At 38.0% G+C, this 19,372-nt stretch overlaps 1 protein-coding gene across 1 annotated transcript; it reads left to right on the top strand.

Annotated features, from left to right (window-relative positions):
• Positions 1-16,835: 16,835 nt before the first annotated feature.
• On the top strand, positions 16,836-18,702 carry hsd17b1 (hydroxysteroid (17-beta) dehydrogenase 1; the record flags this gene model as incomplete). Its single annotated transcript, XM_079253329.1, has 6 exons — positions 16,836-16,932; positions 17,236-17,397; positions 17,479-17,658; positions 17,729-17,822; positions 17,925-18,108; positions 18,547-18,702. 6 exons carry the CDS (start codon positions 16,836-16,838, stop codon positions 18,700-18,702), a joined length of 873 nt encoding a protein of 290 aa, XP_079109455.1.
• Between the last annotated feature and the right edge of the window lie 670 nt (positions 18,703-19,372).

The following is a 19,372-nucleotide window of genomic DNA, read 5'->3' as shown; positions in this document are numbered from 1 at the left end:
AGCTGCAAGACAGAAGTCTGGATTGTCACAAAGGAAATAGTAAAGCTCCCACAGACCCACACAGAAGAAGTCTTCCCCATCTGGGTGACAGTCCGAGACTAAAATAACCAAGGAGAGAGGCTGGGTTAGTGTACAGTAGAACTGATGGCATTAAATACTGCAGAATATTTCATCATCTTAAAATTAATTATGAATGTTCATGTTTTATCCAAACAGTTAAAGAGAAGGAAAATTTAAATGCAAAGTTAGAAACTAAAGATGAAAAACATTAAAACAAATCTATAAATGGCAAAATGTTTTTCTCCAATGTCATCATGGTCGCCATTACAAACGTAGCTTCTTTTTCATTTTCAAAGTAGACATAGGAGCCTAGACTCCATGCTTTTATTTTCAAAATGAGATGGATACTTGTTCTTATTGGATACATAAGAAGACAAAGAGAAGCTTACAGCTTGACAATACTTTTTTTTAATCGCTCTTATAGCACACGTGGTTGGTCACATGCCCTATGTGGCTATTATCTAGCAGACAGAGCAGGATTTGTCCAGTGTTATCATACCGAAGCTAATTTTGTTGCCGCAAGCAGCAACTGATGTTAAAGCAACCTATTGAGAGCGGACATTCCTTAGGCCTTACAAAATCATTAGTAACCAGCGGCTAGGTTACATAATGTGTTACGCCTTGCCAGACTGTTACCTTAAGTTTAAGTGAGCCCACTCCAAAGCCTTGACCCAACATCTCTGCCAGGCTTCCCATTAAAGCCCAGGTCAGGGTTCAGAGGAACCATGCTGGTGAAGGAGCTCTACCTGGCCCCTGAGACCTAATGAAAACACATACCAGTGAATTAGCCTGCCAGCCTGTAGCTGAGCTAACATAAATATGAGAAGTTCAGCCGTGATCAGGGGGACAAAAAAAGACTTTGCAAGGCAATGGAACAAACAGGCCTTGTTATGACGAGGGTCAGAAAAACAGCTCTTGCTTTTTACAAGCCCTGAACCGTAAATTAATATTTGGACGTGGTCCAATAAGATGTGTCTGGTGGATAAAAAAGGGGGGTTTGATGACTTTTAAATGGGTACATGTTAGACGGGTATGTTATTCATTCTCCAGTCAGTGGCAGAATTTTTATTTTCTGTGGTGCAGAGATGTTTAAACATGATGAAACAGATTTCCATTTGCTACTTGCACAGCAACAGAAAGAAAATCTCACAGAATAGCGACTGATCATCTTTTTGCTTGATCAGACCTTGATCAGACATTTCTCACAGTTCACAGAGCAGCATTTTGATTCATTTCTATCAATGTCTCTGCTGACCTATTGACAATACTTTTTAGCTGTTGTCACATTAATCACATAAAATGACTTTTATACAAGTCACATGCAAGATGGGAGCTGCATGTCTAAGAACATCTGAAGATGAGGTAAAAGGCTGAGGACTGAAGGGAGGAGGCAATCTAGTGTTTTTTCAACAGTGACCATTAAAGCATTAGGGTAAATGCACACTGTTAAGACTCCCTCTGGTACACAGACAGTCTTTTGTCCACGATTTCAAAGATGTCCTTTTCTTGTTCTTTTGGTCATTCGTGTCTAAAGAGGGTGGTTCTCGTTATGTAAGCCTTTTTTTTCTCGTGACACCAATAAGTGAAGTGTTTGCTCCTGTTTCATTATGAGATTGCTAGAAGGAGTGCAGTTTTATCAAGATGTGCTGCATGAAAACATGACTTGCTTGATTTCTCTGTTTGACCTATTTCTACCCCTGGCTGAAAACATGAAGGGGGTAAGAAGTCTTTGTGCTTTGTCTTCCACCAGGGAAATGAAGATTTTTGTTAATAAAAATCCCAACACTTTTATATGATTAATAGATTGATGCTTCACTATTCAGTTCACTTACACAGCTGAACCAAGTCGAAGTTCAGCTTGGTCATTCAGTTGAACTGCAGTCCTATTCATGCATATGAGGTTAACTGAGATCTTGACTGATAAATATGCAACGCCGCCACTCCTCTGAAATCTTTTAAAGGCATTCTGCCACTTCTAACTTTCTCTGTGGGAGACCATCACATATTCAAGGAGAGCTTGAATGCAGAGATGTTATTTTTAAGTAACCTGAAGGAAGATCTTGTCAGATAAATAAGGATTTTTTTGGCACTATCACATAATCCTAATGGGCCACTGTCAGTCAGTTATTAATGTAATGTGGTCATCAGACAAATAAAACAGCAAAACTCGTGAGTAACAGCAGATTTTCTGGAAATTTGGCTTTATTCAAACTTAGACTTACAGTTTTTATAAAATGATGCAACTTTGGTTTCTGTGAAAGTGCACTTTTAAGATAATTTAAGATGCGTTGAGCATATACACAAAGGAGTGATTTTACCCCCAGCTGCTTCATTTTTGTGTAATATAGCATGTTTTTGTTTTGGGTTTTTTTTTTAAACAGGATTTTTTTTTGAGTTTGGATCTGAGTAACAAAATATTCTTTTTTTCTTGTGTAATATAAATGCACTCAGTCATCCTCACATTTGTCTCCATTTCTGAAAAAGAAAGCCTGATTGATTCTGTTTATAATTTCCCCACACACAATACTCCAGTTGAGCAAGAAGAAACCTCTCTTATAGGAAATGTATCTAGTTTGTACTACATCTCAAAACACTGAAAGATGCTGAATCCATTTCAAGAATGATTGCTAGCTACCCAAATTCCCTGTTTATGGTTCTTGGTGGTAAACCATTGTTTATGCAGAAAGAAGATCCCATCTAATGAAAGACTTCATACTCGAGAGGGCTACTTTTGTAATCCCAACTCGATCTATAGGTGTTTCCAGTCTTGCATGGCTGCTAATACAATGTTTCAGCAGTTATGTGTTGTGCAATTTGTAATTAAGAAATCAACTAATGTCCATAACTAACTTTGCATGTCTCTGCAATGGTAGTTGCTAATTTTCTCGGTAAACTGCTTCCATTTGAGTACTTAGAAGGTTAGAACAGCCTATAAAGCAATCTGCTTAAGCACATGATGTCATGCATTCATTATCTCAACAAATCATTTGTGCAGTAATGCAATAATGTTGAGCCTCAGTCACACACTAGTGGGATTTCTAATCTGTTTGTGGTGACTGCATTGTAAAGGACTCTGAATGCAGCAGCAAAGGTCCTGTAGCTAAAACCAAATGGTCAAAAAGCTCTGGTTGATTTAGATGCTTAACATAACACTCGGTGTCCTTGCTCCTTCTGCTTCTACCACTGTTAGTTTTTTTTGTCGCATCAACTATTGTGGCTAATTAAAAGAAAAAATATCAATTATGCGGCTTGGCAGGGAAGAATCAATGGTTACCCAAACACTGGCGCAGGACGTCATTCACCACAGGACTGCAGGATGACGTGCAGAGGACACTCGAGCAGTATTAAACAAGATAAGCACCTAATCCTTTTGGCAGAGAGGAAAAACTCTGCAGGAAGAATAAATATAAAGGATCAGAATAGCTTCAGAGCCCATTGCCTTGTTTGTAATCTAAGGACAACATTAAGCAAAGAAGACTGGAGAGGAGGCAGCGTGTGGCCTCTTTGAGAACCCCACTCTAAAGTCTTTAAAGTCACATTGTTTGGTTGCTGTAGGTAAATAGAGAGTTCAACTTTTTTTTTTTCAGGATTCTCAGTAAATTTATAGAGCACTGTGTTTGTCTTAAACTTAAGCTTTTGTTCCATTAACCTGATGTCTCAACAAAGAAAATTACTGTTTAGTAAATCTTTTTTCAACTCTTGTTCTCTGGAGTCTCATTTGTCAAATGCTTCTCTCCTGGTTTACACATGCACATGCCTGGTGAACATTTCTCAACCAAAAACAACTTAATTTGCCTCTTTAAATGCTGCAACACAGGGTGAAAACAAGACATAGGTTTGGTCTTTTTTTAAGTCTTCACACCTACGTTTAGTGTTAAATGGCTTAAGTATAAATTGTAACTTTTTCTGTCACAAGTATGAACTTGGCTTTATGTTTTTCCACCACTTGCATCAACCACTTTTTTTTCTCCTTTTTTTTTTCATGTGCACGATGTGTGCAGTGTGTGGGTTGGTGCAAAACAGTTGCACAGAAAGAAATGGATGGGAAAGACAAGATGCAGTCAGGTAAAAGCAGAAGAGAGATGTTTGCCACATCCTGCCTCTCTTCCTGATTATATGATCTCTCAGACAGGAGGAAATCACAACTTGAGCTTTTTTACACATCTTCTCACACAGCTTTCTGGTAAACAGTTGCCTTTTTGAAATGGGCAGATAAATTATTCAAATAAGTACTTTACCAGAAAGTAAAATTTGCATTAAACTCACAACGTATAAAAAACCCATTACAGCACATCTTCTTCTTTTCTTCACAAATGTTTGAATTGCATCTATGTGGTTTTGAGGTGACACTGCATGCAAGAGCTAGAAATGCATGTGTAGTTTGTGGAAAAAAGCTACTTGCAGCTTTAGATGTTGCACCACCCTTAAGGTTGTAGCGAGCACGTGGGTGTATGCATATTAACAGATGCAGTCAGGCTTAACCAAGGACAAACACATAACACAGACAGGCCAGTTCAGAAACTGAAAGGGCTCTCTCAGCTGTTGCCTCTGTCTTCAGTCACTGTTCTTTGGCCAGCAGTATCTTGCACCCGTGGTCATCCATCACAAGCTTATCTGATGGGGTTGATTGCAAAACCAAATTACAGTTGTCTCATTTGGGCCTTAATGACATGTAATAATAAAGCAAAAAAAAAAAAAACAGTAGTTGCAGTTTCATAGCAATAAACATAATTTCCCAGCAGCACAATATAAACATGGTGGCGGAAATTTAGATTTTCACTTCTTTCTGAGATGTCAGATAAAAGCAGTCGAGAGTAGAAATGGCACAAATCTGGACAGTCTAATTCAAGAAAAGACACTAGGGAACAGGAAGTGGAGAAGAAAAAAGCGCATTTGGAATGTCCGACTCCGGAGAAAAAAGGAAAAATAGACAGAGGAGGAGTAAAACAATAGGGTTATGCTTGTTTTCCATGCAGAAAAAAACCCAACATAAAATAAAGATTATGAAACAAAGGCATACTAAATGAGAAAGTGATCACACCAGCAATCCTCCTTTGTGAACTCAAACACATCTGCATTAGGAACTGCTAACAAATACTGCAGTATACAAACACAAGACGATTGTCTGCAAGGAAATCAGAAACAGTCATTTGCTGACATTTCTGTGTTTGTTGTGGCCGACTCTTGCTGAGGGAATTTCCTGATTATTTCTTGGTGCGTTTGTTTCATGAGAAGAAATATCCCCCCCATGCAGCTATTGGAGATGACAGATAAACGCACAGAGCCACAGGGAAAATATTGCTGATATATTGAGTTTCTTTTTTTCCTAAAACCAGGTTTTGTTTGGTGTCTAGACTTTAGAAAAAGCAAATGTAAGTTTTGCTTTAACACCACGCTGAGTGATACAGCTCAGTGACTCTTGAGACAGCAGGTAGACGTGACCATATGTCATTTGAACCATGGCAGAGGTCAAAGGTCAGTTTGGTACTAATGATTACCTGGTGAAGCGTGCTGCCTCAGTCATCAGTGTTTGCTTTGGTAGCCATGGTGACAAAGCAACAAACTGCTTCTTTAATTAACCGTTTGATAATGTAACTAAAATGAAAACGTCTTTAAAGGCTTAGCAGTAATAATCACAAATGGTTGTGACACCATCTCATGAAAACAGAACCAAAGCTGGAAGAATCGTTAAGATACACACTCAAGTGTGATCCATTTAAACTTTAGATTTAAACACGCACACACTCTTTCTACCATCATGCATATCGTCTCCTTGACATGAGCTCACCAAAGAAAAAAAAAAAAGTAAAATTGTCAAGGCTATCAACATGCACAACAAGCTTTAAATAGTTTAAAGACTTTGAATCAAATGAGTACATAACCTTGTTTTCCTTAAGTGTGGAGAGTGTGTGTGTAGGAGGAGGATTCTGCTTTAATCCACTGCCAAGAAAATATTTGAAGAGCTTCTCTGACTCATTTTCATTCCACTGGGAAGAGCTTTTTAGTTTGGTCCAATTGACATTTAACTACAAATGAGGCATAAAACAGAGAAAAAGATATTAAAGTTGATCTGCTTGCGTTGATCTCGCAGGTGTTATCGCTGCTCATCATGCCAGTTTAAACTGCACTACATGCACCTTGATTGTTTCTATGTGTATTTTTCTCAAGTGCTCTTTTGCAAGTTTTTTTTTCTTTTAAAATCAGATGCAGCCAGCTGTGTTGTGCTTTTGGAACATGCATTAAGAATGAGTTGAGGGGAGGAGGAGTGGGTCAAAGGTCAGGCATTGTGGCTAACCCTTTTTTTTTAGTTGCAGATGTCGCACTTCATGGTCACTTTTTCATTCACACTGTCAGCATTTGCATGGAAATGCACAAAGCACGCTTTGTTTTAAGCTTGACAGATGCCAGTCAGTCATTTTCTTAACCGCTTGTCCAATTAAGGGTCGCGAGGAAGCAGGAGCCTATCCCAGCAGTCTTTGGACGAGAGGCAGGATACATCCTGGACAGGTTGCCTGTCCATCGCTGTGCGCTTGACAGATGGTTAAAAAAATTGTTTTGCTTTATAAACAATCCAGTATTCAGATTGATGCCATGTTCCTATCTATCCATCACAGCCAGCAGTCAGTTACGCTTAGTACAAGTATTCAAAAACAGGCTTTGTTGGAAGGAGACTAAATAAATACTGACTTCCTGGAGTCTCCACTGGCTGCATGTATGTGTAAAATATGTCATATCATGTTTTTGTTGACATCAAATTAAAGGGACAAGTTTTTAAATTAAGCTAAATGACTGGTTACTGCCATGTGATGGATCTATATGTGCAACAAAAACAATACAAAAATCAATCAGTTCTTATTTATTTATCCACCAAATGTATGTCCATCACCCAGAAGGTCCAAGTTTTTCTTTAACTCTTTTACTGTTTGCCTTTTACATTTCAGATAGCTTTTATAATGAGCTCTAGTTGATTGTGCTGAACTCCATCCATCAATTCATAAGAAGCAAACCTTTGGGATCTCCAAAAAGCCAAATAAAGCTCTAGAAAAACATACATCTGGCCAGTTAAATGCTCTGTACGCAAAAGCTTTTTACTTTGTCGTTTACATTCACACAAAAGTCATTTTTAACTTGTGCACTTCAGCTTTGAAACTTTCCAGACTTGCTTCATAGAGGCAGCACATGAAAACTATGTGTTTGCTGTGGATTTCTTGTCTATGTTAACAAGCCAGCTACCTAGCAATAATTTAGGAAAATGATTAAGTACATCATGTTTGTGAAACTCAGGAACATTTATATCTAACTAAAGAAAAACATTATGAAGCATTATCCAACATTTTCACTTCAGTATGCTATAAACCGTACACTCACTTTTTCAGCCTTTGTTACCCAGTTGTCACTCTGGACTCTTTCTTCTTGCAAGACAGCATCTGTGTCTTCTGCATCTGCTTTTTGAACTGCATGTGTGAATAACAACTAGAGAAAGTTTGGACCTACTTCCCAAGAGACAATATGACAGACATCAGAACATGAAACTTATTAGAGGTCTTCCGAGAGATGAAATAACAAAATGAAAAGATCATATCCTTTCTCATCTAGAACAATTCCTCCCATTTTGTTGTACTGGCTGTGACCCAGTAAGCAGCCACTGTTTTCCTGTTTTATTCATTTTGACAAAGCAAATACTTCCTTTGTCACACTGCAGTTTGGCTAAAGACCTTGTCTCTTTTTTTGCTGCCTACTCTCATTATTTACTCCTAAAAGACAGAATTTTTGCGAGTGTTTGTAGCGCTCAAAGATCCCACCCTTATATCTTAGTGCTCATGTTAAAATCCACTTTTTATACATCGCTTTAGGTTTCAGATTTTTAGCTCATCACATATCTGATCAAGTGAACCGATGCAAAGAAAGTTAAATATTTTTCCTATTAAATATTTCATTGAGAGACTAATTTTCTACAAGCGGTTTCTTGTTTTGAGTGCAATTCATCTCAGATAAATATTTGGCCCTGTTGTATTAAAACTATGTCAACGATTAAAGGTACATTTGATAATATACACTTGACAATAAATTTAAATTTTTTAAATCATTTCCTCAATCAATAATGTTTTGGCAAGAATCTAGCACCCACTGGTCTACAGCTCTTTCCGCAGACTGAAATATTCTGGCAGTGATTTAGCCGCCCTCTAGCCCAACATCCACACAAAGGGTGTGCCAGTACTTTGATAGGACACCCATCTCTAACAGACCCACTTCTAATTGAAAAGGCTGAAACTCCAGGAATAAAGACCAGGATTACTACCATCTGTTGGGGTTTTAGCATAATCTTCCTAATCAATTCCAAAGGTTTATGTGTAGTTTGGGGTTTATAGTCTTTCCACCTGTTTTGTCTCATCCGATTTGAACAGTAGTTGCATGTTTTATCAAACCGCCCCCACACATCTTTATCTTCATTTATAGCTTACTATTTGCCATAGACAGAGCCTCTTGTGTTAACAGATATTGAATTGCCCCTTTGTCTCTTTCCCCTTTCTATAGAGTAAAGTGTCTGTTGGAGAGGGGACCATTGTCACTGTGGGATGGGGATATTTGGTTCTATGCTTCCAGTCGCCTCTCCTGCCATAACTCTGATCTCAGTGAGCATGTTTCTCACACCCCTCACTCCAGCTGGGAGACAGGAAACATCTATGTCTGTGACTGCGGGTATCAAATTGTTGTGTCTTGTGAGTGTTGTGATGGAAATGTGAAGGGACAGCAAGAATGCAACACACACATGTTGGATCTCAAGGAATCTCCCTACTGACGCAAGCCCAGGACAGAGGAATCTGCTGCCACTTCCCCATTAAACCAGCCACAGCACAGACAGATCAGCTGGTTAAAGGCCAAAACAAGTAAATTAATTAATGATGAAACAATGTCAAGTAAATTAAAACTTAATGTACTAAATCAAAGTTAAATGAGGATTATTGTGTTTCAAAGATCTGAATATGATTTTTTGATTAAAATATTCAATGAGCTCCTAGAATGGTGGGTTTTCTAAGGACAATTTGATAGTTTCAAGCAATTTAATGATAATAAAAAGCTGATTCAAGAGTATGACCTTCCCAAAAACAGTCTCATGAATGCAGGCACAGTTTGTACAATTTTACCCTTAGAATATTTCTTTTAGGAACAGAATGGCATACAGTGTCTCCTGCTTATGTGATATAACCAGAAGGAACCAAACACCCTGAATACTGATCAGTCATATGATCTGGCAGAATCTGTTTGAGACTCAGATCACCAAGGCAACCAATGTTTACATTCATTCAAAGCTTCCAATGAGGCCTACAAGTGTCATTTCATACTGTGTTTATTACGTTTATCTCTCATAATCTCATAATGTGATGAACTCACTCAAAGATCATTCAAATATAAACTTGGGACTTTTCAGTTATCTAACCTAAGTTACATTGACCTACATTTGTCATTTATTGCAAAACACATTTTGAACCAACATCACTAAACTGCTGCCACTGTACGATTATATTATTATTAAATATCCCACAGTTCTAAAAAAAAAAGTTTAATTTTTTTCAGGAACTTTCTGTTAATGTAGAACATTTACATAGTTGCACAAGTTAAAATCAGTCTCAATCCAAATTCTTCATTTTCTCAACCCTATTGCTTGGCTCAAAGTGAAGTTACTCCTTTTCTTTTAGAGTTTGAGATACAGTGGTCATCTATCAAAATGGCCACACAAATCAAATATCAATCATTGATTTCCATTAAAAGAGTCTCATTACTGCTTTAAAATTGAAGGGTAAGACTAATTGTGTTTGAGCTGTTATGTACCATTACACAATGCTGGTACAAGGTTTCGAAATTTTCTGGTTGTATTGAAAAAGTCATACATCAGACAAATTGTACAGGATAGACCATCTTACATAATGACAAACAGAAAACTCAAGTCAGTATCAAATGCCAGTGGTAACTGACAGAGCAGTTTCAGTTTACTGTAAGGGCGTGAAAGGCATGGACACCACCCATGAAGTCAGACAATCTAATCCTGTCACCGTCCAGCAACAAGGCGTAAACAAGGAGGGAATCTGAAAGTGACTTTATAACAACTCAAACAACAGAAACTAAGAAGAGCTGGAATGTTCCCAGAGTTAAACTGGCCCATCTGGTTGAAGTGATAGCCATATAAAGGGATCGCTGGCCTTGCTTGCATGAGGATGTTCTTGCTTGTCACTGCTGAACTTGATTTTTTCAGATTATTCTAGCCAAAGCAAACCCTCCTGCTTATGCTACATTATGTGCTGCCTCCACAGAAGTCAGCTCTCTAAACCTTAATTATAGGCAGATAAATGCTTATATAATAACTACCAACTATGATAAATGGCCTGCTAAATATTTTCCCTCAGATAAAGCCATCATTTGCTCATGGTGGAAGACTTCAGGCAGTTCACTGAGAATCATGTGGCAATGCACGTTTCCCAAATATTCATTTTGACCTTTGCTCTGCCATCAAATTACCAGAGGACAGATTCAATTACCATCCACCACAAGGAAGCATGATGAATTCACCAGCATGTCAGAGTGACCAATTCTATCACTGTCAAAGTCTACTTCAACCTTTAACTCTGCCTAATATCACTTAAATAATTTACATTAGAAAGGTCTGTGGGTGTAAGAGGAGGACATGAGAATTTGTCCATGTTTGCAATAAAATCTGGGCTACCCACATGACATAATAGGGCGTGATGTATGATAAGCACGTAGTACCATTTACAGTACACTTGAGCACACTTTAGGGACTTGGCTGCTGGTCCTGGTCATTTTAGTGAAGGAAATGATGCTGGGAAGTGATAAGAGTCAGATGTTCTTTGGGAATGTTTTGCAAATGAGTCTTTATTTTAGGCTAGGAGACCTTATTTATATAATTAGCTGACTTCAAGTGAAAAAGAAAGATTTTTAGGAACCAGAAAGTGTTTCCAGTTTTGAAAGAAATATTGTTTCCTTTTTTCATGACAAAATGTTTTCTGGTTTTATGACCCATAAACATTAAATTTAACTTCAACCTATTTAAACAAAATGGCTTTTAGCCTTTAAACCTGTAGCTGTAAACTCAGACTGCTGGAAACCACAGCAGGAACAGAAAAACCAACTGAGCTTAGAGCAGTGATGTTACCAAAGTGCACGTGGACAGCTGGAGTAGAGATGCATCTATTTTTGTTTCGCTAAATCTTTATTTAAAAAGGCCACACTGACAAACCCAACCAATGAGAACACAGCAGTGCCGGAAAAACAGTAACAAACTGGAACATGTATGTTAGAAATGAAGATGGACGACATTTCTGTCTGGTTGTGTTTGAGAAGGATTTGTTGAGACAATCACAAGGATTTGTCCTCAGCTGTGGAAGAGCAGGGCGTACCTGGTCCATGCCAAGAGCATTACAAAGGATGCTGCAGAAATATGATCTTTCAAACACTTCAATTAGAGAACAGAGGAGAAAATCGTTTAAGGTGACAGATGTTTACCAGGCTTGCTTGCCACAGGTGTACAAAACTTGGCTCCTGTGCATTAATACATGAGGCACGGATTGTGTAGCTGCACTGCGGGTGTGATATGTTCTCATAATTCTCTGAGGCCACAATCATTTGGCGCATGAGCCAAGTTTTCACTGCGGTTTTGTGCAATTTGTTGAAATATGTGGGCTATCCTTTACTATTACAAACAAAAACCAATATAATAGTGAGACAGGCAGTATGACAAGAAAAAGTCTTCATTAATCAACTGTAAGGACTGTAAATGTGCAGAACACCTCTGTGTAGACAACATGCACTGGCGAGTCAGAGGAAGTGAGTTAGAAAAACAGATGAGAACACAGGAAAGAGGTTTCTAAAACGAGAGGCAGAGGCACGTGTGACTGTCCAATGCAAGTGAGAATGTTTACAGCCTGATAGAAAAGGTGTGTAATGTATGCAATGTGTGCTGTGTCACTTGGGTTTTGTCTTCGAGGGAAACCTTTCCACTTACTGGCATGCTTGGAAACAATGAGTGATGTTTTGTCTGCATACTTGGGTCAGTGTTTTCAGACTAAGCTGCAAACACAGGGTGTTCCTGTTACTAGGTGGAGGGTGCAGCCTGACACTGTGTTCATTAGTCTTTGTATGAAGGGAAGAGTTCATAAAGAAAAGGATTAAAAGGACACGTGTCACTCAAAAAAACATACTATAGGTCACTATGAGAAGAAAGACGAAAGAGGCAAGATAGACAGAAAGTAAGTGCGGTAATGCTAAAAACCTTCTTGTTTTCATTGTGGAGAACTCTTAGTGCGGCATCGATTAGATACCTGGAGGACTGAGTCACCAATGTGTTGGCACATCATCCGTGACTCGCTTTTACCAAAACACAGGTGAGGTACTGAGGCATGGAGTGCGTTAAATTCATATCCTGCTGCACCTGGTAAGAACAAAAACATAAAACGCTGGAAGCTCTGCTGCATTTTAATACAGTGACTAAGTATTTAGACAGTAATGCATCATTTTAAAGATTTGATTTAACATGTCCTTTGCTTGTTCATTTTAAATTCATCCATGAACTCATTCAGGCTGGCAAATGCATTCTAGATGCAAGTTTCAATGCTGCACGAGGGATAGGACTCTGCAAGCCTAACTGATCATATCTACACTTGAATTGCCACAATTTTCCTTTGTATTTTATCTAACTGGTTGGATCTCATAACAGAACAGGCTTTCGTTTCATAGTTCAGATACATTTGTGCCAGTCGACCAAACAAAATTCCCCATGATCGTGCAGCTGCATGCAGGTCAGGTCTAGTCCCAGACTATGTGCACGAAGACTCAAAGAAGCAAGGGAACAGGATGTCCCCAGTAAAATGGCAGAAGAATGTCTCAAATAGTTGATTCAAAACTGAGGAAACATTTCCCATGACACAATCCATGCCATTTCCTGAAGTGCTGAGGTTGAATTCAAGTGAGTTTTGTGGAACCAGCACGTTGAACAGTGACCCTGAGGGTTACAGCTGACGTAAAGCTTCATGCTCAGCAGGCTGCAATGCACCCTCAGTCATCTCAATAAAACTCTGGGAAAATATAAAAGTAAGATACATTGTGTCCCTTAGTGAACTCTAGATTTGATTCAGGGTGAAAATGTAATGCTCTCTACTTGATATATTAATGACCATCAATTTCTCTAATGAACTTGAACCTTGAATAACTCACTTGGAGCTTTTCTCTGAGCAATTTAACATTTATTTAGGCTAGGTTAAAAAGATAAATAAACTATTAAAGTTCTGCTTCATCTGAATTCAAAGTTTAAGTTATAAGTATTTTTTTTTTCTGCTTTGGTACTGTACATGCATGTTCACCACCATTCATACTTTCCACACATTGTCTCCTGTTACAGCCATGATGATTTTACCAGGACACAGTAAGCCCTGCTGCATTTTTATCACTTTGTGAAAAACACATTGTGCAGTTCTCAAGCTCTTCTTTTTACCCATCATGGCGTATAACTGCGATGAGCTCCATGGTTTTCAGTACAGTATAATTTGTCAAAGTCTCATGTCTCATCAGTTGGCACAGTACAAGCAATAATATAGTGTCAGCCTTTTGGTTTGGATTTTAGCATGCAGGATGAAATTCTCAGAGGTGGGAAATTTTTTTGAGCTATTACTCTAGCAGTCATCCTGTAGGGCTGAATGGGTTTCCCAGAACAGGAGATTCTTGCCATTTTCACCACAGTGTTATGCTCAACTGCAGCACATGCAAACACAGCACTTTTTCCTTAAACACTGACAACGTAGCAACTTTAAGTAATAGATAATTAATTAAAACCAGAGCTGAAGTAAAGGATGTTACTATACTGAAATCTTGATGTACATACAGTTACATTACCACATCAAATGCATTTAATTTCTTGCTAGCATGCATATCAAGATGATACTTTCTCTTCTAAAGAGCAGAAAGGTAATTGAATTGACGTTCACAACTGACGTTTTTCCACGAATAATGCTACGGTTATTTCTTTTTCCTCATACCACTTTCACAGGAATCATCACAACAATGAAGGAAGTCAAAGTTTTATTTCTTTCCTGAAAGGAAAACATGATCTTATCTGCTTCAAAATTCCATTGAATCATTTAGTAAAACTATGGTGAGATAATGTACTTTAAAAGAAACATCCACTGGAGATTAAAGAAAAAAAATTCTAAGCTATGTTTGTTGGCAGGTATAGCATGACATTTTAGCTTTACCACATCCACCACAGCTCATCTTCAGCTGTTTCGCTTCTGCTCATTACTCTCACATGGGATATCCTGTCATGTACATCTGCCTCTGTAGCCACTCAGTGTTACTGAGTACAGATCCTGTGCTGTGTCTACAACGTGCACTCATCACATGTCTGCTCTGGACTCCCAGTCCTCCACAGGGTGAGCACATGAATGAACTGACACCAGGAAGCTGTTAAGCTTTTCTTTCTGAAACAGCAGAAAATACTACTGTCACTGTTTGCTCTGTGGCTTTGGTGCAGAATGGGATGCATCAGCTGTCTCTAACAGGTCTTTTACTTTTCCCCAAAGAAATGTCTCAAGGACATGTTGCTGTGCATGTGGGATTTCTTTCCATTTTGTCTATACAGCTGTAAAGTCTTAAAATGCGAGTTTACTCTTGTGATGCGGGCCAGTCTCACCAAAGAGCCATTTTAAAGCCTTTTCCAGGCCACAGTGCACTTCCTGTAGACCTCTTGATAATTGCCAGGCCACAAAAAGACTGTAGGTCACGTGTGGCTGGAATCTTCCCAGTTGAAATAGACATATTTTTACCATGCTGCCAGAATAGATGCAGAGACAACAAATAGATGAAGAGCAGTCCATCATTTTGTGGGCTGGTTGACTATGAACAACAGAAGAGAGCCAAGGATCGTGTGTTAAGTTTGAGACTTAGCACACAATCCATTTGAATTTGCTTTTGACTTTTTTGCAGAAGGTGAAGCCTTTCAGATTCATTGTCCACTCTTTTAAAAAAAGGAAGATCTTAAACCAACAATGCAATATGCAAACATGGAAAACAAAATGTTTGCCATAGTCAAGCGGGATTTTTTTCAAAATAAGCATTTAGGTCCACTGGAAAGTAAAAACTACTGGATCCATTCAGTACTATAAAACAGCTAAAACCCAGTAAGGATTCAGGTCATTCAGTTCAAGGACTTGAACAATGCTCGGGAGCTGATATTTGTGAGAGGCTCAAGGCGTGCTGTTATCTGTCTTCCAGACACTGGGACAGCAGCCAAACTGATGCCATCTCAAGGGGAGGAACGCAGCAAAATAGCAGGAAATTCCTACTTGGTTTGCCCCCATCAGTAGAAGAAATTCTTTTGAAATCAGGTTATTTGCGTGTTACATAAGGATGCCCATTTTTCTGACCAAACAAAAAACCTAAATATTTAATCTCAATGAAAATGCAGGTGTGAAAATAACTATTTTACATAAAAGGGAATATTACAAAAGAAAAAGGAAAAGAAAAAAGAAGACATATCAGATGCTTTCACAATGTAATGCTATGGATCTTGCTCACAATATCAGCAAAACTACTGGCTTCCATTGCATGTTGCACTTCACTATATGTAAATTTCATATAGCTTTCCCTAGCCATTTACAGATTAGGATTAATTTGCATTTTACACAGTAAATAAGCAAAATGTAAGTTCCCAACAGAAATTGCTCTAACTTTTGTGTAAATATCCGTCCATTAAAGAGGTTTAGGAGGAGCTGCAGAGATGAAGCATCAGTACCTGCAACTTTGCTACTGCTGAGTGACAACTTATTTAAACTGTACGTGCAGGAAAAAAAACTTAATAATTTAATTTAGTCTTTTTTCCAAATATTGTGAAGACGTTAACAAATGACAAAATGTTCAATTCAATTTGCTTTTGAAAAAGTTTTTTGGGTAAACACGAAAAACTACCTTTTCCTTTTATAACTCTGTCTCATGTTTATTCATTTCAGGTCTCAACCTAATTTTCAAAGTCAGAACTTTTGAATATTTAGATATGTACATGCTCACTTAAACTACACACCTTTGAGACATTTAATAATAAAAAAAAAAAATATGTAGAAAACTGAATCACAACCAGTTGAGATGGAATCCACTAATCAAACTTTTAGCAAAATTCCCAGTTTAGAGACATTAGATGTATAACACTTAATGCCTAAATGTCTAAACCTGAAACCCACTGAAGCACCTTGCAAGCCGTAGGGGGCAGCGTGACTATTTGTTGTGTGGTAAAAAGGACATTTTGATCTTGTGCTGCCATCTGGTGCTTGTTGAAAATCTGTAACAAAGTCAGTGTCACAAAGCTAGGAATCAGCATTTTTATAAACACTCCATTGTCGCTTAAATAATGAATGAGGACAGATTTATTAGAAAAAAGCTTTTTTTTTTGTACTTCAGAGAAAGTATGACCAGTTTAAAGTACAGTTAAAATAATACATTCACTACCAGCTCCAATTATTTTTCCTCAGCTTTTATCAAGTCACCCATAAACAAATAACTGATTCCCACACATATGAAAGAAAAACAAAACAGACTATCCTAACAAGGACATGGGAAAAATGGAAGGACTCCAGGTGGTTGATAGCAGGCAGATGTTCAGGATAAACTGACCTTGCATTAGTCTCACATGAGTTTTTACAAGACTTCATCCACTGTCTGGCTCATTTCGTGGTGCATGCACTTTGCGGACATTGGTCTCTTTTGAAAGAAGCTCCATGGATAAGAAGGTCGTATTGATCACAGGATGCTCCTCTGGCATTGGCCTCAGCCTGGCTGTCCGGTTGGCATCTGACCCCAACAAAGCATTTAAAGGTAGTTGCAGTTCTTTGGGATGTTTCTCTTTGGCTTACTCTTCTTTTTGGTAATCTTAAATTAAATCGGGAGCTCTGTGATTAAGAGCTTCCAAAACCAATGTTACAATGTACGGATCATTCTAAAACTGAACTAAATAAGTGACTTATCAGTCAGACATACACCATCTATACATATTGCGCCACGGATAAATCATACACATATTGCTTCAACATATGTATTTCCATATTTGAATTTCTGCTTATATTTAATGAGCAAATGATTATTTTGCTTTCAATAAAATATTAAGTGCTTTGTGTTCAGTCTATGCCACAATGAGGAACCTGGCAAAGAAGGAACGTCTTTTGGAGTGTGTGAAAAGTCTTCACAGGGACACCTTGGAAATATTACAAATGGATGTGACGGATCGACAATCTATCCTGGATGCAAAGGACAAGGTTGTGGAGAAACATGTGGACATTCTGGGTATGCTCGAGAGGCAGTGTGTTCTGGATTTTTTAAAATGTAATTTGCACGTATTAATGGGTCTGCTCTCATTATTGGCAGTGTGCAACGCTGGTGTTGGTTTGGTCGGACCTCTGGAGGTGCAGTCTTTAGACTCAATGAGGCATATTCTGGAGGTCAACCTCCTTGGTACTATCCAGACCATACAGGCCTTTCTGTCAGAGATGAAGAGTCAGGGCCAGGGCCACATTCTGGTCACTGGCAGCACTGGAGGACTTCATGGTGAGATAAACAAATAAGTGATGGATCAGTGACTGCTAACAATGCCAGTGAACTTTTAACTTTCTCACAGGTCTCCCATTCAACGAGGTGTACTGTGCCAGCAAATTTGCAATTGAAGGGGCATGTGAGAGTTTGGCAGTACTCTTGCAACACTTTAATATCCAGTGAGTTTTTGTTCAAAAATATGCCTCTTTATGTTTCATGTAATTCTATTGAGTGCAAATGTTATTGAGGACAAACTGCTGTCAAACTCTTTCAACCTGTAGTGTGAGTCTCATTGAGTGTGGTCCGGTCAACACTGACTTCCTGGTGAACCTGCAGAAGGCAGAGGTTGGGGATCCATCTCTCCGAGAGGTTGATACCAAAACTTTGAGTCTGTATGAAAAATACCTGCAGCACTGCAGCTCTGTTTTCCAAAATGCTGCACAAGATACTGAAGACATCGTAAAGGCAAGTGGAATATTTAAACCATGATGATTTCATTGATCTGTGCATTTATCATTAAGATCTATAATATCTACAATATCAATACAGGTGGAAGGATAGATAGAATGAACTCATTGTGAATATTTTTTACAATGCATTGTTGCTTTAACATAATAACATTCTTTATATTTCAAGCAAAAACTGAACATTTTCAGTTTATGGAGATAAATTAAATATATTGTTCAGTCGGACAAAGTTTAAAACGAAGTTATGAGAATTACATCTTTGTCTTGAGCTTGAAAAGTACTGTACACTCATAATTATCAGACAAACATAACACAACATCATAAATTAATCTTACACAGAAAGATGTGAAAGAGAGCTGATCAGGCATTGTTTATAATTTAAGTCAAATTAGATTAAAATAAACGTTTGTCTGCTATTGTGTTGTTTATTCTCCAGGTGTTTCTAACTGCCATCCAGTCACCCAACCCTGCATTCAGATACTTCACCAACAGCGTCATGCCACCCGTCACCAAACTGAGGCTCACAGAACCAGATGGAACACAATTCATCAGCTCTATGAGCAAGCTCATTTTTTCAGCTGAGGAACAATAGTTGCATGCATCATTTTCATCACAGCTTTTACTACTTCGGTGTTGTACTTAATTGCAGACGTTGAGATGTAGCTCCTCTAAAGCTAAAGCTCTTGGAACAGAGAATACCCATTGAATTTTGTAAGTGCAGTTCACAGGAGTCTCTCCAGGTTCTATTATTGTGTCTCGGTTATCGCTGGTGGAAAAATATTTGATAAGGATTCTATTTTTTGCTACATGTGTTGGCACAGAGTTTGCATTCCTCTTGTTTGACAGTGGTCTGTCTCAGTTTACATATCCTTACTGGTATGTGCTACTCGATGCATTCTTACCTTACTATTACGTAGAAATCTTCTAAAAATGTACTTATGTAATCTTTGATAGGCTATTTTAAGCAACAACTTTCTACTGTGAAAGCAAAGTTTTTTTTTAAATTTTTAATTGCTTGCTAACAAAGATCCAAACCCGCTAATAATGCTGCATATATATATGTATACATATATATATATATATATATGTATATATATATATATATATATATATATATATATATATATGTATATATATATATATATATATATATATATATATATATATATATATATATATATATATATATATATATGTGTGTGTGTGTGTGTGTGTGTGTGTGTGTGTGTCTATGTCATTTACTAATGTGTAGCGAGATTTGT

Source organism: Telmatherina bonti, assembly GCF_933228915.1.
Source record: "Telmatherina bonti genome assembly, chromosome: 14".
Taxonomy (NCBI): Eukaryota; Metazoa; Chordata; class Actinopteri; order Atheriniformes; family Telmatherinidae; genus Telmatherina; species Telmatherina bonti.
Note: the sequence above shows the minus strand (reverse complement) of the source record. Positions and strands in the feature narration are given on the sequence as shown.